The 16,507-nt window shown below is 44.4% G+C and overlaps 1 protein-coding gene and 1 non-coding gene across 2 annotated transcripts in view; both read right to left on the bottom strand.

The window, feature by feature from the left end:
* Nucleotides 1-1,081: 1,081 nt before the first annotated feature.
* Nucleotides 1,082-16,507, bottom strand: part of ASIP (agouti signaling protein) — a 28,307-nt gene continuing 12,881 nt past the window's right edge. Inside the window, exons 2-4 of the mRNA NM_206843.2 lie at nucleotides 6,242-6,411; nucleotides 4,862-4,926; nucleotides 1,082-1,439 (exon numbers count right to left, since the gene is read on the bottom strand). Coding sequence (NP_996674.1) covers nucleotides 1,263-1,439; nucleotides 4,862-4,926; nucleotides 6,242-6,401 — 402 coding nt within the window. The 5' untranslated portion in view covers nucleotides 6,402-6,411 and the 3' untranslated portion in view covers nucleotides 1,082-1,262. The remainder of the gene's footprint in view (nucleotides 1,440-4,861; nucleotides 4,927-6,241; nucleotides 6,412-16,507) is intronic.
* Nucleotides 13,247-13,431, bottom strand: LOC112449441 (small nucleolar RNA SNORA73 family). The gene has a single exon (XR_003038006.1). It is a non-coding gene; the product is annotated as a small nucleolar RNA SNORA73 family (small nucleolar RNA).

Here is a 16,507-nt window from a genome sequence, read left to right as displayed (position 1 = left end):
AGTTGGACTGTGAAGAAGGCTGAGCGCCGAAGAATTGATGCTTTTGAAGTGTGGTGTTGGAGAAGACTCTTGAGAGTCCCTTGGACTGCCAGGAGATCCAAACAGTCCATTCTAACGGAGATCAGCCCTGGGATTTCTTTGGAGGGAATGATGCTGAAGCTGAAACTCCAGTACTTTGGCCACCTTATGCGAAGAGTTGACTCATTGGAAAAGATTCTGATGCTGGGAGGGATTGGGGGCAGGAGGAGAAGGGGACGACAGAGGATGAGATGGCTGGATGGCATCACTGACTCAATGGACGTGAGTCTGAGTGAACTCCGGGAGGTGGTGATGGACAGGGAGGCCTGGCGTGCTGCGATTCACGGGGTCGCAAAGAGTTGGACACGACTGAGCGACTGAACTGACTCCTACTCCAAGGAATCATCTTCCCTACCAGGGACCATCAAATCGACGTCTCTTGTGTCTCCTGCATTGGCAGGCGAGTTCTTTACCACAGCGCTGCCTGGGAGGCCCAGTAGTTCCTTAACGGTTGCTTTCTGCCTCCCTGGTTTTGGAGGCAGCTTCGGGTGTCTGGAAGTCCCTGCAGGCTACAGTCCATGGGATTGCAAATAGACGGACACGACTGAGCGACTTTACTTTCTGCCTCCCTGATTTTGGAGGCAGCTTCGGGTGTCCTGGCTCAGCCGGTAAAGCGTCTGTCTGCAATGCAGGAGACCTGGATTCGATCCCTGGGTTGGAAATATCCCCTGGAGAAGGAAATGGCAGCCCACTCCAGTATTCTTGCCTGGAAAATCCCATGAATGGCGGAGCCTGGTAGGCTACTGTCCATGGGGTCGCAAAGAGTCGGACACGACTGAGCGTCTCCACTTCGGGTGTCCCTAGGGTTAAAGGTAGGGGGCAGCACTGTCTCTGGCTGCCAGATCCAGAAAAGCGCTTACCAGGAGTGCAGCCTCAGGGCTAAGTAACCGCGTTTCCCTAGGCCTGGGAGACAGCAGGTGCGCAGCTCGCGTAACTTCTGCGGTGCAGGGGACTAGGCGAAGGGAAAAGATTGGTTCGGGTTCCTTAAAGAAAAAGCCACACATTTTCGAGAAGATTACATGTATTTGGATTTTAGCCCAGCCCTAGCTGAGACTTCCTGAAGCCCCGCCCCAACGTCAATAGCCACGCCCACCCCTTTTTCGGAAGCCCCTCTTACCAGAGCTCTCCCACCCCAGAAAGGGCCCAGGGCCCCGGGAGCCCCGCCCCGCCACCCTGAGGCGCGTTCAGCAGGTGGGGTTGAGCACGCGGCAGGAGCAGGCGCTGCGGAAGAAGCGGCACTGGCAGAAGGCGCACGGGTCGCAGCAGGCGGGCGCTGGAGGCTTGCAGCTGTCGCGGGTGGCCACGCAGGGGGTAGGCGGCGGGGGCCGGGTCCGTGCCACGTTCTTCATCGGAGCCTTTCTCTGCGGGGAAACGCCGGGGCTGCCCGAGCCATCTACGTCCTCCCCACTCGTCCTCACCCCTGCCTGGGAACTCCTCGGACTAGACGTCCCCACCTGCTGTCCACCATGCCCACAGAGCACCCTAGCGGGTCCCAGCCTGCTCCGCCATCAACACTTTACTGGCTCGGGGCTGGCCTCTTCTCTCCCTACGGGATCCCACTCAGCTGCACGGTTTTAAACTACCGTCTCTGTTGTCTTCCCCTTCCAGTGTATCCGCAATCCCTGTTGGTACTGCCTTCACGGTAGGTTCGGAGTCTAGCCACTTCTTCGCTACCGCTGAAACCCTGGGCTTGGCCCCTGTCTGCTGCCCTTGCCCCCTTACTGTCCAGTCTCCAGCGCACAAGGGACTAAGCACGTCCTCCTTCCCCTTACTGGGATCCCTGAGGCCCTCTGTGGTTTGGCCCGCCTACCACTCCCACTGGTCTTAAACACACTGCCCCACCCACTCGCCCTCTGTGCACCGAACACAGCAAATGAGTTCTTGTTGCAGGCGCTTTGTTTTGGGGCTTCCTTTCCTGGGGACATTCTTTGCTATGCTGTCCAGTGCAGGCAGCCACCCACCATATGTGGCTGCTGAGTACTTTAATAAATGTGTCTAGGGCAACTGAGGAACCAAGTTTTCAATTTTTATTTAATTTTAATTAAAATTTAAAGATGAAGTAAAATGTTTCCCATTAAAGACAACTACGTCAAGGCTGTATATTGTCACCCTGCTTATTTAACTTCTATGCAGAGTACCTCATGAGAAACGCTGGGCTGGAGGAAGCACAAGCTGGCATCAAGATTGCTGGGAGAAATCTCAATAACCTCAGATATGCAGATGACAGCACCCTTATGGCAGAAAGTGAAGAGGAACTAAAAAGCCTCTTGATGAAATTGAAAGTGGAGAGTGAAAAACTTGGCTTAAAGGTCAACATTCAGAAAACGAAGATCATGGCAACTGGTCCCATCACTTCATGGGAAATAGATGGGGAAACAGTGGAAACAGTGTCAGACTTTATTTTTGGGGGGCTCCAAAATCACGGCAGATGGTAATTGCAGCCATGAAATTAAAAGATGCTTACTCCTTGGAAGGAAAGTTATGACCAACCTAGATAGCATATTCAAAAGCAGAGATATTACTTTGCCAACAAAAGTCCGTCTAGTCAAGGCTATGGTTTTTCCATTGGCATGTATGGATGTGAGAGTTGGACTGTGAAGAAAGCTGAGCACCGATGCTTTTGAAGTGTGGTGTTGGAGAAGACACTTGAGAGTCCCTTGGACTGCAAGGAGATCCAACCAGTTCATTCTAAAGGAGATCAGTCCTGGGTGTTCTTTGGAAGGACTGATGCTAAAGCTGAAAAACTCCAATACTTCGGCCACCTCATGCAAAGAGTTAACTCATTGGAAAAGACTCTGATGCTGGGAGGGATTGGGGGGAGGAGGAGAAGGGGATGACAGAGGATGAGATGGCTGAATGGCATCATCGACTCGATGGACATGAGTTTGGGTGAACTCCGGGAATTGGTGATGGACAGGGAGGCCTGGAGTGCTGCAATTCATGGGGTCGCAAAGAGTCGGATGCAACTGAACTGAACATTGTTTTGTTAGGACTGTATTTCACTAGTGTTAAAAACTGGGCATTGGAATTGAGAGTGTAAAAGTCAAAGACTTAGCGCAAAAAAAGTAAAATATCAATAACTTTTTATGTTGGTTACATATTAAAATTATAATATTTGGGATCTACTGAGTTAAATAAAATATTAATATTAATTGCACCTGTTTTTTTTTCTTTTAAAAATCTGGCTACTAGAATTTTAATTTATATGTGTCTCACATTGCATTTCCATTGAACACTGTGGCTCAAGATTACAGAGTTTCTCAGTCTTTTAAGTGCTGCCTCCTTCTAGAGAACTTCCCCTGACCACTTTCCCTTTCTTCTGTCTCACTGCCATGCTTTCATTCCTTCACAGTGTTTATCATTATCTGAACGGCACTGGTTAACGTGCTGTTCTGTTTCTCCCAGAAGAGTGTAAACTCCATGAGAGCAGTTATATATCTCTCTGTTCACTACTGTATTCCCAGAATCTAGCATGTAAATAGATTTTACAGTGCTGTCAATCATCTGATCTGCTTGTTCACTTTACAGAAGGCTCAAAGAGAACAGGGAACTTTATTGTGCAAACAGTGCCAGGTCGTGTTCCAATGCCTAGTACAGTATTCTGGCTCTGTTTGCCATGATCTGATCAAATGAGGCACACTAAAATAGGAACACTGTGCATTTCAACAGTGCCTTAATCTAGTATTTCTCCAAGTGTGGGAACCTGTATCATGGTGGTACAATTTTAGGCAGTACATGAATATTAAATGACACTGAATCACACAGTGAGAGAGGATTCTTTTTTCAGTCTCTTTCAAATGGAAAGGCTCAGTTTGATGTCAATATATCCTTAGTGTTTCCCCAACACTTTCTAATCCTTCTTTGTTAATGCAGAGAGCAAGTCTAAGATTTAGAACGTGGCAAGCAACACCAACCGCTAGAACCAATTCGCTAGAATTTGCGAACAAGGTTTTATTTTCATTTTACTTATTTTCATGGTTACTTCCTATTTATGCCAAGTGATACTGGTTTTCTATCATGATTATATAGTTGTTTTTCTTTTAATTTATTTTTGTTTTTGGCTGTCCAGAGTCTTGGTTGCTTCGAGGGCTTTTCTCTAGCTGTGGTTAGTGGGGTCTACTCTCTAGGTGCAGTGTTTGGGCCTCTCGTTGCAGTGGCCTCTCTTGTCGCCTTGCATGGGCCCTAGGGCGCACAGGGTCAGTAGTTAGTTGCAGCTCCCCGGCTCTAGAGCACAGGTTCAATAGTCGGGGCGCACAGGCCTAGTTGCTCCGAGCCGTGTGGTGGTCTTTCCGACCCAAGGATCCAACCCATGTCTTCTGCACTGGCAGGAGGATTCTTTACCATAGAGCCACCAGGGAAGTCCTGTTACATAGTATTTTTGTTTTTAAGTTTTAAACAAATATTAAATAAGTGGAACTCAGATGTGGTAAAAGTTGTAGAAATGGTTCTGAAATGACTGAGGTTTGGGAAACATTGCTTTCATCCAAAAGAATGAATGACAGTGAAATTTCACGCAGGGTTCGAGCTAGTTTAGGAAGTTTGAGCTAGTTATTTTAGGCAAGGTTCAAGCTAGTTTAGTGTAGATAAGCAATTTTACTCAGCATCCTGGACCTCAGCTGTTGGCTGTCTGTTTCAGTGCTTGAGGTCAGGACGGTTTTGGTAGCTTTCAGTTTCTCTGGGGCATGCAACCCTGGAAATCTTTCATTTATTTTCTAGCCAGAGCTTAGGTGTCCTCCCGCTTTAAGTCCAGTCCCATCCCGACAATGTGAACTCCCAGGCCTACCTTGGAAGGTCTTTTCTTCTTTTCCGCTTCATTTCTGCTGATCTTTTTGGATTTCTTGTTCAGCGCTTCAAAGAGAGACAGAAGGAACAAAGCCATTTTCTGAGGGTCCTTAACTTCAGTGAAGTGCAAAGAGCAGAGAGGGCTCTAGGAAGCCCCAGGGTTGGGGAGAGGATGAAGGTTTGTTTGGATAGATCATATCTTGGGACTTAGGCCAGCAGCTTCTGCAGCCTGGCTGCAGACCTGGAGACAGAGACTGAGAGCAAAGAGTTCTCTGAAGGAAAGCAAAAGGGAAAATCCAAGAAGGCCCTGGAAAATGGACTCAGTGTCTCTACAAGGATGGTCTTGTGTTTCCGGTATTCCTATTTCCTATTTCTCAGAGCTTTGGAGCCAGGCAGACCTGATTTGAATCCTGACTGCCACATAACAGCTTTGTGGTTTTGGACAACCTACTTAATCTCCTTAAGACTCAGTTTTCTCATATGCAAGTAGGTACTGTAATACCTACCTTCAAGAGTTGTGAGGATAAATGAGGTATGTTTATATAGTGGAAAATCTGACACAGACCAATGTTAATGTGCTTCAGTCCCTTCCCATATATCTAGAATATCCTCTTTTTGAAGTGAGAGGCAAGTCAGTAAGGAATATTAGTTTTGAGCTTAGATTCTGGAGTTAAACAGAACCTAACCCAGAACCTGGGTGTGTATTCAGTTCAGTCAGTTCAGTTCAGTCGCTCAGTCTTGTCTTACTCTTTGCGACCCGTGGACCGTCTCTGCCAATTACAAACTGTATGTTAATTACTTAACTTTTCTAACTTTTAATTTACTTAGCTGTGGAATAAAATAGGAATAAAAATAGTATTCACTTCAGAGTGCCTATCAGAAAATAAATATATATTTTATTATAATTATTGTCAGATGAATTTAAACCAGAAATTTTCCAATGCTAGGCTCTAATACCCCTGATATTTTCCTCTGAGCAGTCATTTTCAATTCTCAACCCTGGCATGAAAGAACTAGTTTGTCCCAAATTTGGTTATATTCTGCAGCATTTTCTAAAAATTTTACCACTGATAGGAGTTATGTGATTTAGTAAGTTTCAGAAACACCAAGTTAAACCAAATTCACCAAGTGCCTTGACTTTGTGGTTTCTTAGAGCCTCTATCATGCTAAGCTGCATATTAGATTGGTGAGAGGCAGAGCTTTCTTAACCAAATGAGTTAAGGGGCACTTGATTCCTCCAGAATTGTTCTGAGGAATGAGCATAAAGGAGCTCTGACCGATGGCAATGGATCCTGATATCGGCTTGGGGAGTGTTTGACCCCCTGCAGCCCCTTCTCACGGGCCAGAGCCCAGAGGCTGGGCCGCAGGCCAGGCAACTCACCCACGATAGAGACTGAAGGGAAATCCAACAGGTTCATGGAAGAGTTGTTCTTCAGGTTCCTTTCATCTCTGGGCTTTTCCTCAGGTGCCAGGTGGCTGTAGGCAGTGAGGAAGCACAGGCAGACCAGCAAGGTAGCCAGGAGGAGGCGGCTGACATCCATCCCAGGAGGCCTGAGAGTAACAGAGAAGGCAGTCAGGTGGGCCAGGGGTTCTGGCAGATGCATGTGCCCTCCTGCTTTCTTCATGTTTCTTTGGGCTGGTACTCTGACCCCCATCCCACAGCCCAGTGTCCCAGTGGAGCTGGAGGACCAGCAAGGCTTAGGACAGGGAAGGAGAACTCATGAAGGAAAAAGAGAGGAACGGAGAGATGGGAGAGGAAGAAAGACAAGGAAGGGAGGGAGATTGCAAAAAGAAAAAGAATGCATTGCAATTGGTCTCTGCCTTCCAGAGGGTGGGGTGCTGTTTTTGTTTCATTTTATGTCAGTAGCTCCAGGAGATCCAAGGCCTAAGCAGAATTGTTGATAGGTCCCCAGTAATGCCTCACAGTGGCAGAGGTCTTATTAAAGTACAGAGAATAAAGCTCATGAGTTAAGACTCAAGAGAAGGTGCATGGATAAATGACTCCTTTGGATAAATGTGTAGGTCATTGTATATGCTATATTCTGACATCCAGAGGAAATGAATGCGGGTATGTTTTGTGTCAGAAGGATAGGATGGACCTGTTCACATAGGCTAGCTAGATTTACTGATTTATTGCTAGCTGGGTTTTGATGAAGAAGACAGATCCCAGAGTGGGTTTCTTCCCACAAATGTCTGTTTGTCTCAATCAGGGCTCACAGTTTCAGCATCATCTTATCGTCTCTGAATGTGCGATCCCCACTCCTCACCCACCCTGTGCATGTTCTTGCTATCGTATCTGGACTTATTAGTTAGGTGGCACTAGAGGTGAAGAACCTGCCTGCCAATGTAGGAGATGTAGGAGACCTGGGTCGGGAAGATCCCCTGGAGGAGGGCATGGCAACCCACCCCAGTATTCTTGCCTGGAGAATCCCATGGAAAGAGGAGCCTGGAGGGCTCCAGTCCATAGGGTTTCAAACAGTCAGACACGACTGAAGTGACTCAGCACACACTCAAGCCAATATATTCCCTTTATTTTCTTAAGATTTTTTTTTTATGTGAACCATTTTTAAAGCCTTTATTTGTAATAATATTGCTTCTGTTTTATGTTTTGGTTTTGGGCTGTGGAGCATGTAAGATCTTAGCTCAAACTCACACCCCTTGCATTGGAAGGGGGAGTCTTAACCACTGGACCACCAGGGAAGTCCCCCCTTTATTGTTTTAAACTAGTATGAGTGGAGTTTTCTGTTACTCTCAACTCAGGGCATTCTAAAGGATATTTTCCCTTGCAAATAGTCCTGTTGTTACATTTTCAGGTGTAAAGTTAGACTCTAAAGCAAAAATCGCAGAGTACAGTTTCTCTAGCTGGCAAATGATGGAATTTTTTTTTTTAATTTCACACTGGAATAAGTAATTGGCTTGCCTTTAGGGATCATATTGTATGAAAAAAATCTTTTTCTTTGAACACCAGGATCACCATCAGCATAATGAAAGGTTCATACTATGAGAGGTGTACAGGAACTGAGACCAGCTGAGGGAAAAGCATATCCGCAGCTCTCAATTCTGGAGTGGCTGTCTCCTTCTCACAGAACAGGGGCTCTTTGGATAGGAGGTTGATCAGAATCGCCTGCATATTTATTTATTTTTAAAACGTATTTATTTTGGCTGTGCCAGGTTTTCGTTGCTGCACACAGGCTTTCTCTAATTGCGTGAACAGGGGCTACTCTTCCATGTGGTGTGCAGGCTTCTCGTTGCAGTAGCTTCTCTTGTTGCAGAACACATGCTCTAGGCATGTGGGCCCAGTGGTTGTGGTGCATGGGCTTAGTGGCTCCATGGCATGTAGAATCTTCCTGGACCAGGGATCAAACCCATGTCCCCTGCATTGGCAGGTGGATTCTTATCCAATGTGCCAGCAGGGAAGTCCTAGCCTTGCCTCACCTGCATATTTAAATTGTTTCTCTCCCCTCTCTCACCCACTCACTAAGTACATATGGTTGACTTTGCATAAGTTAACTGCGAGCATGATCTGGCTTCACTGTGCTTTCTATCTTTGTCCAATCACCACCCTCCACAGTCAAGAATGTTGGTTTTAATTTTTGACTCTTTCTTCCCTGATCTTTACATCCAATCTCTTACCAAGTTTTACTTTATGCTCTCTTTAAATAATCTCATATTTTCCACTTCCTCTTCACTCCAGCCCATACCTTCTTCTCAGTGGAACCAGTTACACTACTCCTCCATCAGGAGGCCTTTGCTCTGACTTCAACAACATTATCTACCCTGAGCTCCCCCAATCACATTTTATCCTTCCTCCAGGGCCCAGCTCAATGCCAGTGTTGGCACATTTCTCTCTCAGTTTCAGGTCAGCCCCAGTAGTTCTCTCCTTTTTCTGAACTCTTCCAGGTCTTAAACTTAATACCATATCACTTAGTACTTCATTATTCTTTTAAGTGTTCATGTGGGTCATCTCGGAGAAGGCAATGGCACCCCACTCCAGTACTCTTGCCTGGAAAATCCCATTGACAGAGGAGCCTGGTAGGCTGCAGTCCATGGGGTTTCGAAGAGTAGGATACGACTGAGCGACTTCACTTTCACTTTTCATTTTCATGCATTGGAGAAGGAAATGGCAACCCACTCCAGTGTTCTTGCCTGGAGAATCCCAGGGACGTGGGAGCCTGGTGGGCTGCCATCCACTGGGTCACACAGAGTCGGACACAACTGAAGTGACTGCAGCAGCAGCAGCAGTGGGTCATCTCATCAGTTAGACTGGTTCTTTGTTTCAAGAGCCTCATGGTTGCCTTCCAGCTGCTGTAGCTCTGCTGTCATACCCACCTATTCCAATTGGCCTCTCTGCCTGTTTTAGATGCCACTTGAATTCTAAATTCTTGGCCAACCAAAAGGTTCTTCTAGCCAAGTTCAGTCTAACTAGAGCCATCAGGGTTGCCTGGTATGGCTAGTTGGTTAGGACTGAGGAAAACTATATTTGAACGATTTCCTCCATTCCTTCCTTCTCAACTCCTGGACCATCTCTTCATCGTAGGACTCCCTTCTCTCTCTGATGCTGCTGCTGGGCTCTTAGATTGGAGAGCAATTTCCTTCTCTCTTGTTCCCCACATCCAATCAATCAGTCATTTGAGTTCTAGTGATTTTCATTCCTCCCATTTCTCACAACCATTTCTCCCTCCCTTTCCATTCCATCTGTCCCTAGTGGTCTAGTTCCTCCCACTTGGTCTTCCATAAAAGCCTCCTCATTGGCCTTGACTTTAGAACATATAACCAGATTAAGCTTCCTTTTAAATAAAGTCCAATTTCCATTCATTCATACACACATATTCATTCATCTCGTTGACAGATACAGAGTAAAGGGACAAAAGGCTTCCCTGGTAGCTCAGCTGATAAAGAATCTGCCTACAATGCAGGAGACCCCAGTTTGATTCCTGGGTTGGGAATATCCACTAGAGAAGGGATAGTCCACCCACTCCAGTATTCTTGGGGTTCCCTGGTGGCTCAGCTGGTAAAGAATCCACCTGCAATGCAGGAGACCTGGGTTTGATCCCTGGATTGGGAAGATCCCCTGGAAAAGGGAATGTCTACCTACTCCAGTATTCTGACCTGGAGAATTCCAAGCACTGTATAGTCCATGGGGTCACAAAGAGTCAGACACGACTGAGCAACTTTCACAAAGGGACAAAACAGGTCATTAAATAGTTAATCCCACTAGGGGATTGTAAGTAGAAAAAATACGGGAGACCCTTGTATTACTCAGATTAAAAAAACCAATTACTCAGATTAAAAAAAAATCAGGTTTGCTTAACCACAAAACCAAGCGGGCTTGCTTAGCAACAAACCATACAACAGAAGTATGAGATATGCCTACAAACAATAAAACAATGCTGGCATGAGACATCTTGTCCAGTGAGCTCAATAAGTTAATGATTCCCTAGGACATGCTCTCTGCACACATAAAAAACAGTAATTTGTGGACCTAGCTTGGCCACGTAGAACAAGAAAATTCTCTTGTTCAACCTACAGGAGGAGCTGATGATGGAAGGATGACGTCTATTCAAGAAAAAGAAATTTCTTCTCCCTCTCTCTACTTTTACTTTGGTTATAAAACTGCAGCCCACTAAATTCTTGGGGTATGGCACCCTGTCACCCTCTGGCTTGTAAGCCTCACAAGCAGCCTATTCAAATAAATCATTTCTTAATCTATCACTTTGTCTCTTCCTGAACTCTTTCTTTCTGCACTGAAACATAAAGGACTGTGGTACCAGAGCTCTTCGGAACCCCCCAAAATGACACCAAATGCTTTCATAGTGAAAATTATTAGTTAAGTACCTACTATAAATCAGTGCTATGCTAGATTTTTGGGTTACAATAGTGATCAAGATACAAAATGATGCCTGTCCTTACAGAGCTTAGCTACCTCCTGGTCCCAATACAAAGCTCCCCCTTTACCATTTCTTATGCCTGACCACTTCTGACCTAAGCATAGTACTTAGCTTGTTACACAAGCATTTATTTACTTATCACTGAAGCTGAATCTGTGGCCTTTAGTGACTGCAGTATTCATTTTCTTTTTCCATATTTTGTGCAGCATTTGTATGGTCTTCAAGCTAAGAATGGTTTTGACATTTGTAAAATGTTCTATTAAAAAATAAAAAACAACAGGGAATTCCATGATAGTCCAGTGGTTAGGACTCTGTGAAGGCCAGGGTTCAGTCCGTGGTTGGGGAACTAAGATCCTGCAAGCCTTGAGGAGTGGCCAGACAACAACTAGAGACCCTATGTGGTCCATAAAGCATAGAACATTTAGTATCTAGCCTTTCACAGGAAAAGTTTCCTGACCCTGTCTAGAATGTGAGACTCACAAGGGGCTGTCAAGCAAGCATGAAAAATCTCGCATGACACAAAGAAGATCCCATGTGCTGCAACTAAGACCCGACACAGACAAATAAACAAATAAATATTAAAAAAATAATACTGAGAATTCCTGCACTGAAGTGAAAGGAGAGTTGGGAAATGTGAGTCAGAAAAGAAGTGACTGGAGTTTGGGGGAGATGAACTGAGACCCAATGTGCATCACTTCCTCTGAACACCTGATAATGCAGGAATTATCACCAGCACAGCAACCAGCAGTTTAATATACTAGCCATTGCACAACAGGCAGGCAGGAGAAGTCACCAGGTACCATCTCTAGACTAATTCAGATTATAGTGAATTCCAAGGTTTAATTTTTTTGTTTCCTTTGTTGTACAAGCAACTCTTAAGGAATAAACTGAAAATACAGTTTCTTTTATAGTTACAGAATCTATAAAACTAGACTGAGCCTGGGAAGGGTATAGTCTCAGTGAAATCAATCTTATTTATGTATTGGGAGAGGGTAAGAACCAATATTTCTTAAACCAATCCTGTAAGAGACTGTATATTCTAAATATAATATACATCCACAATACCTAGATGTATTGTGATCCTTGGGGTCAATTTTCTTTTTTTTAATTCAGGATTTTGTGGATTTTAGAAAAACAATATCTTCTATATACTATATTAAACCACATATATGGGGTCTAGAAGCACCCATTACAAATATATTGATGCTTCTGAAGCAAAAAGGTGTGAATATACAAAGGATAAACAAAGACTGAGAATTGATTTGCATCAGTTCAGGACAGATTTTGTTGCCAAATGAGTTAGCAAAGAAAAAAAAAACAAACAGTTTTCAGAGTTGGGGGACTTTGCCATTTCAGGCGACGGGTTGGGAACCTATACAAAGCCTGGTGCTATTACTCCTCAACAGGGGACACACACTCCATCTGCTAATACAGGATCATAACACTGACAGCAGTGACCTGTGTAATTGCTTTTCTTAAGAGTAATCTGTCCTTCCACTCCATAGTAGTGAAGAATGTCCTCTGATCGGTGGTATCACTGGTGGTAATTCTTCCTCTTAAGCTCATCATCTGCTTTAAGTTACTGCTTAGGACTTAAGATGAGTTTCTCTTCAGTATGTGGATATAAAGAATCCAGAAAGGGGAGTGAGGTTTCATGGATATACCTGCCATTTAAGAGACTGTGTGCACCCTCAGCTCACCTGGGCCTCTGCTTTCTTATCTGTGAAACAAAAGGAGAGAACCATACAACCCGGTACACATTACAAGGCACAGAGTACAACCTGAATACAGATTTGTTTAATGGATGAAAGAGTGGAAAGACCTATTTTAACATTCAATGAATCCATAACTTCTGATTCCTGCTTCTTGATCTTTGGGGAGGTTAAGTAGTCGCACAAAGAAGGATTTTGTAAAGGCTACTTGTGTACCCTTAAGAGCTGAGGCATTTATAAGTGTATTAGTGGGACTGAATCTGATTAAAGTCTGAAAAAGAGGGCATGAAAAGTCATGGCTAAACGCGAGTAGTTTATACACCTCAGGAGCGTTGATCTGTTTGTGCGTGTGTGTGTGCACGCACGTGAGTACTAATGCGTAAGGGTTGATTGAGGGGCTATGGGAGACTGTGTCCAGAGTATCTCTGTAAGGTAGGGAGATGGTGTATCAGTATTCAGTGGGCACTGAGTGTATGCCACAGACATCCCCTTAGCTATGACACTGGGGATAAGCTGACACCTTCATCCTTTAGGTCAAGGCCTTGGTCCCCAAAGGAAAGGAAAGAATTGTCATGTCCCAGTGATGGGGGATGGCTAACCACCTATTGGGACAGAGGTATAGTGAAAGATGAGAACTGAAGAAGAGGTAAAGGCAGCAGAATCTTCTTGAAGACTGCAAACAATATTAGCTGCTGACCTAACTAGGTGTTTATGAGCTGAAGTCCTGACAGCCTGCTCTGGGCTGTGCTGGTGGCACCTGGGAGGGGAGCCAGGATTTTTTTTTTTAGATGCTTCCTGCATGGTTTGTCTTCTCAGTCATTGTCCATAGGACTCTGAGAAGCTGTAGGAATATGCAGGTGCAGTTGCAATGCCCGGCTTCACCCCCAACATTGTGGAAAGGGATTGCACATCACGCTCCTGTACACCACTTAGAGCCTAGGTAGAGTGACCTCCTGGGGTATCCATACTGGATGTATTTGAATATTTTTACAAGCATGTTATCACTTTGTAATAAGAAACACTTTGATGCTTTCATACTGTGGTGTTGGAGAAGGCTGTTGAGAGTCCCGTGGACAGCAAAGGGATCAAACCAGTCAATTCTAAATGAAATCAATCCAGAATATTCATTGGAAGGACTGATGCTGAAGCTCCAATAATTTGGCCACCTGATGCAAACAACCAATTCACTGGAAAAGACCCTGATGCTGGGAAAGACTGAAGGCAAAAGGAGAAGGGAGTGACAGAGGATGAGATGGTTAGATGGCATTATCAACTCAGTGAACATGAATTTGAGCAAACTTTGGGAGATGGTGAAGGACAGGGAAGCCTGGTGTGGTGCAGCCCATGGTTGCAAAGAATTGAACACAATTGAGTGACTGAACAACAACAAGAAAAAATAAAGGAGGATAGAAATAAAATATTAGAAGCTGTTTGACATAACACCAAAGGATTTTAAGAAGCTGGACAGAGAGTTATATTTGTTGTGTGATAGTGAGCCTGGGGAATTTGCAAGACCCTCCTCCCCTTTTGTACCTTAAATTCAGCATGCAATTTGCTCTCAGTACCTACTGCCTCTGTCAGTAAAATGTAGGGTTTTCTCATGGCATACCTTCCTATTACCTGGGGTTCTTGCTCTGCCCTGGAACACTCTCAAAGCCTGTTACTCTTCTGGCTCATAGCCACAGTTTCTGACATGCCAAAAGCTGGAAGAAGTAACACTTAATTTTTGTTCTGGTTTAGTTTCTCAGCCAAACTAGCTGTACCAAATACTGAGGGTCTGGACCAGAGGAGTAATGTCTCTCATTCACAGTTACCTAGATTCCTCACACCAGATGTTCAGCAGCTGCAGAAGGATCCCGCTGCCTTACACATGTTTCATCCACCTGGGCGGTTGGTGATATGCCTGGCTGGGCTGAGCATGGGAGGCTCCAATGGGGCTACTGACCCATTCCTTAATGTCCACCCAGGCTTATTAGTGATGAAAATTTCTAATTTTCATCACACCAAATTAGAAATTTACCCCACTCTCCTGGGGTAGCAGGAGAGTGACAATATGCTTTACCTACTTAGTTAACAAGAAGAACAGCCAATCAAGCAACAAATACTTTTTGAATGCCATGGGACTTGACATGAATCCCTGTCACTTCTCTCCAGGGAAGTTTAAGTAGTGTCTCCTCCCTAGACACACTGTATTGTAATAATTTGTTCATTTGTCTGTCTTTTCTAGGCTGAAGACTCATTAAGGGCAGAGCCTTTGCCTTACTCATCTCCATGCCCATCGCCTCCCTACTACCCCTAGCCCTAATGCCTAAGCTCAGCACAAAATAAGCCCTCAATAAATGTTTCTCTCAATTGAGTCTATTTACTATATGGTCAATATAAATGAATATGGGAATTCCCTGTCAGTTCAGTGGTTAAGACTCAGTGCTTTCACTGCCATAGGCCTGGGTTCAATCCCTGGTCAGAGGAACTAGGATCCTGAAAGCTTGCATGGTGCACCAAAAAAAAAAAAAAAAACAAAAAAAAAAAACGATGAATAAAGGGTCCCTAGAAAAACAAGTCCCTGACTTTAGATGGCAAACAAACAAATAACTAACAAAAAAAGGAGGAGAGAAGAAGAGCTAGAGTTGAGGTACAAGTGAAATAAATGCCTCAGGTAGGCAGAAAAAAGAGTGTGGTTAAACTGCTCAGGGTCTTGGGTGATTTCATGGATTATTGTTGACCTCTGATTTCCTCAGCCTCCTTCCAGTTTTGGGCTGTAGCTCCTGGAGTGCTCAGACATTCTGTGCTGCTCTTGCCAGTTCTTCCCTCTTTCGCATGGTTCTTTTTAGCACACAGCCTCTGCTGTTCTTTCCCTTTGGCAGTCTCCTTGAATTTCCTGCCCTAGAGGGAGGCTTCCTTTTATAGCCATCAGGCCACTGGTAGCCAAATGTGCACTGCCAAAGCCAATTACTGAGATTTCCATTCTATTTTAATCAATTATTTGGCTAGAGCTTTAAAAAAAAAAATCCTTATTAGAGCATAGTCGCTTTACAATGTTGTGTTATTTAGGTTGGTGCAAAGTAACTGCAGTTTTGCATTGTCGAACTGTGCTGTTTGATATTGGAATACATTCTTAAATAAATGTGATTATGTTACATATCATTTTAATGCACATTTCTTGCTTTTTTTTTGGCTAACGACTTATTACTTGCTGTTTATTTTATTTTTATTTTAGACTAGGGAAATGATGTCTAGATAAAAAGTAAGTTCAAGCGATGTTCTTATTTGAGTTCAAAATGGTGTGTAATGCAGCAGAGACAACTTGCAACATCAACAGTGCTTTTGGCACAGGAATGGTTAACGAACGTACAGTGCAGTGGTGGTTCAAGAAGTTTTGCAAAGGAGACAAGAGCCTTAAAGATGAGGAGTGCAGTGGCTGGCCATCAGAAGTTGACAATGACAACTGAGAGCCATCACTGAAGCTGATCCTCTTACTACAGGAGAACTTGCCAAAGAACTCAACATCAACTGTTTTATGGTCGTTCAGAATTTGAAGCAAATTGGAAACGTGAAAAAGCATGATAAGTGGGTGCCTCATGAACTGACCGAAAATTTTAAAAATCGTCATTTTGAAGTGTCGTCTTCTCTTATTTTATGCAACAATAACGAACCGTTTATTGATTGGGTTGTGACGTGTGACAAAAAGTGGATTTTACATGACAACTGGCAATGACCAGTTCAGTGGTTGGACTGAGGAGAAGCTCCAAAGCACTTCCCAAAGCCAAGCTTGCACCAAAAAAAGGTCACGGCCACTGTTTGGAGATCTGCTGCCTGTCCGATCCACTACAGCTTTCTGAATCCCAGCAAAGTCATTATATCTGAGAAATATACTCAGCAAATCTATGAGACGTATGAAAAACTGCAATGCCTGCAGCCAGCATGGTACAGAAAGGGCCCGATTCTTCTCCACCACACATGGCACAACCAATGATTCAAAAGTTGAATGAATTTAGTTTCTTCCAGGTATAGGCCTAGTAGTGGGATTGCAGGGTCATATGGTGGTTT

Source organism: Bos taurus, chromosome 13 (assembly GCF_002263795.3).
Source record: "Bos taurus isolate L1 Dominette 01449 registration number 42190680 breed Hereford chromosome 13, ARS-UCD2.0, whole genome shotgun sequence".
NCBI lineage: Eukaryota > Metazoa > Chordata > Mammalia > Artiodactyla > Bovidae > Bos > Bos taurus.
This window is presented reverse-complemented; position numbering and strand designations above follow the sequence as displayed.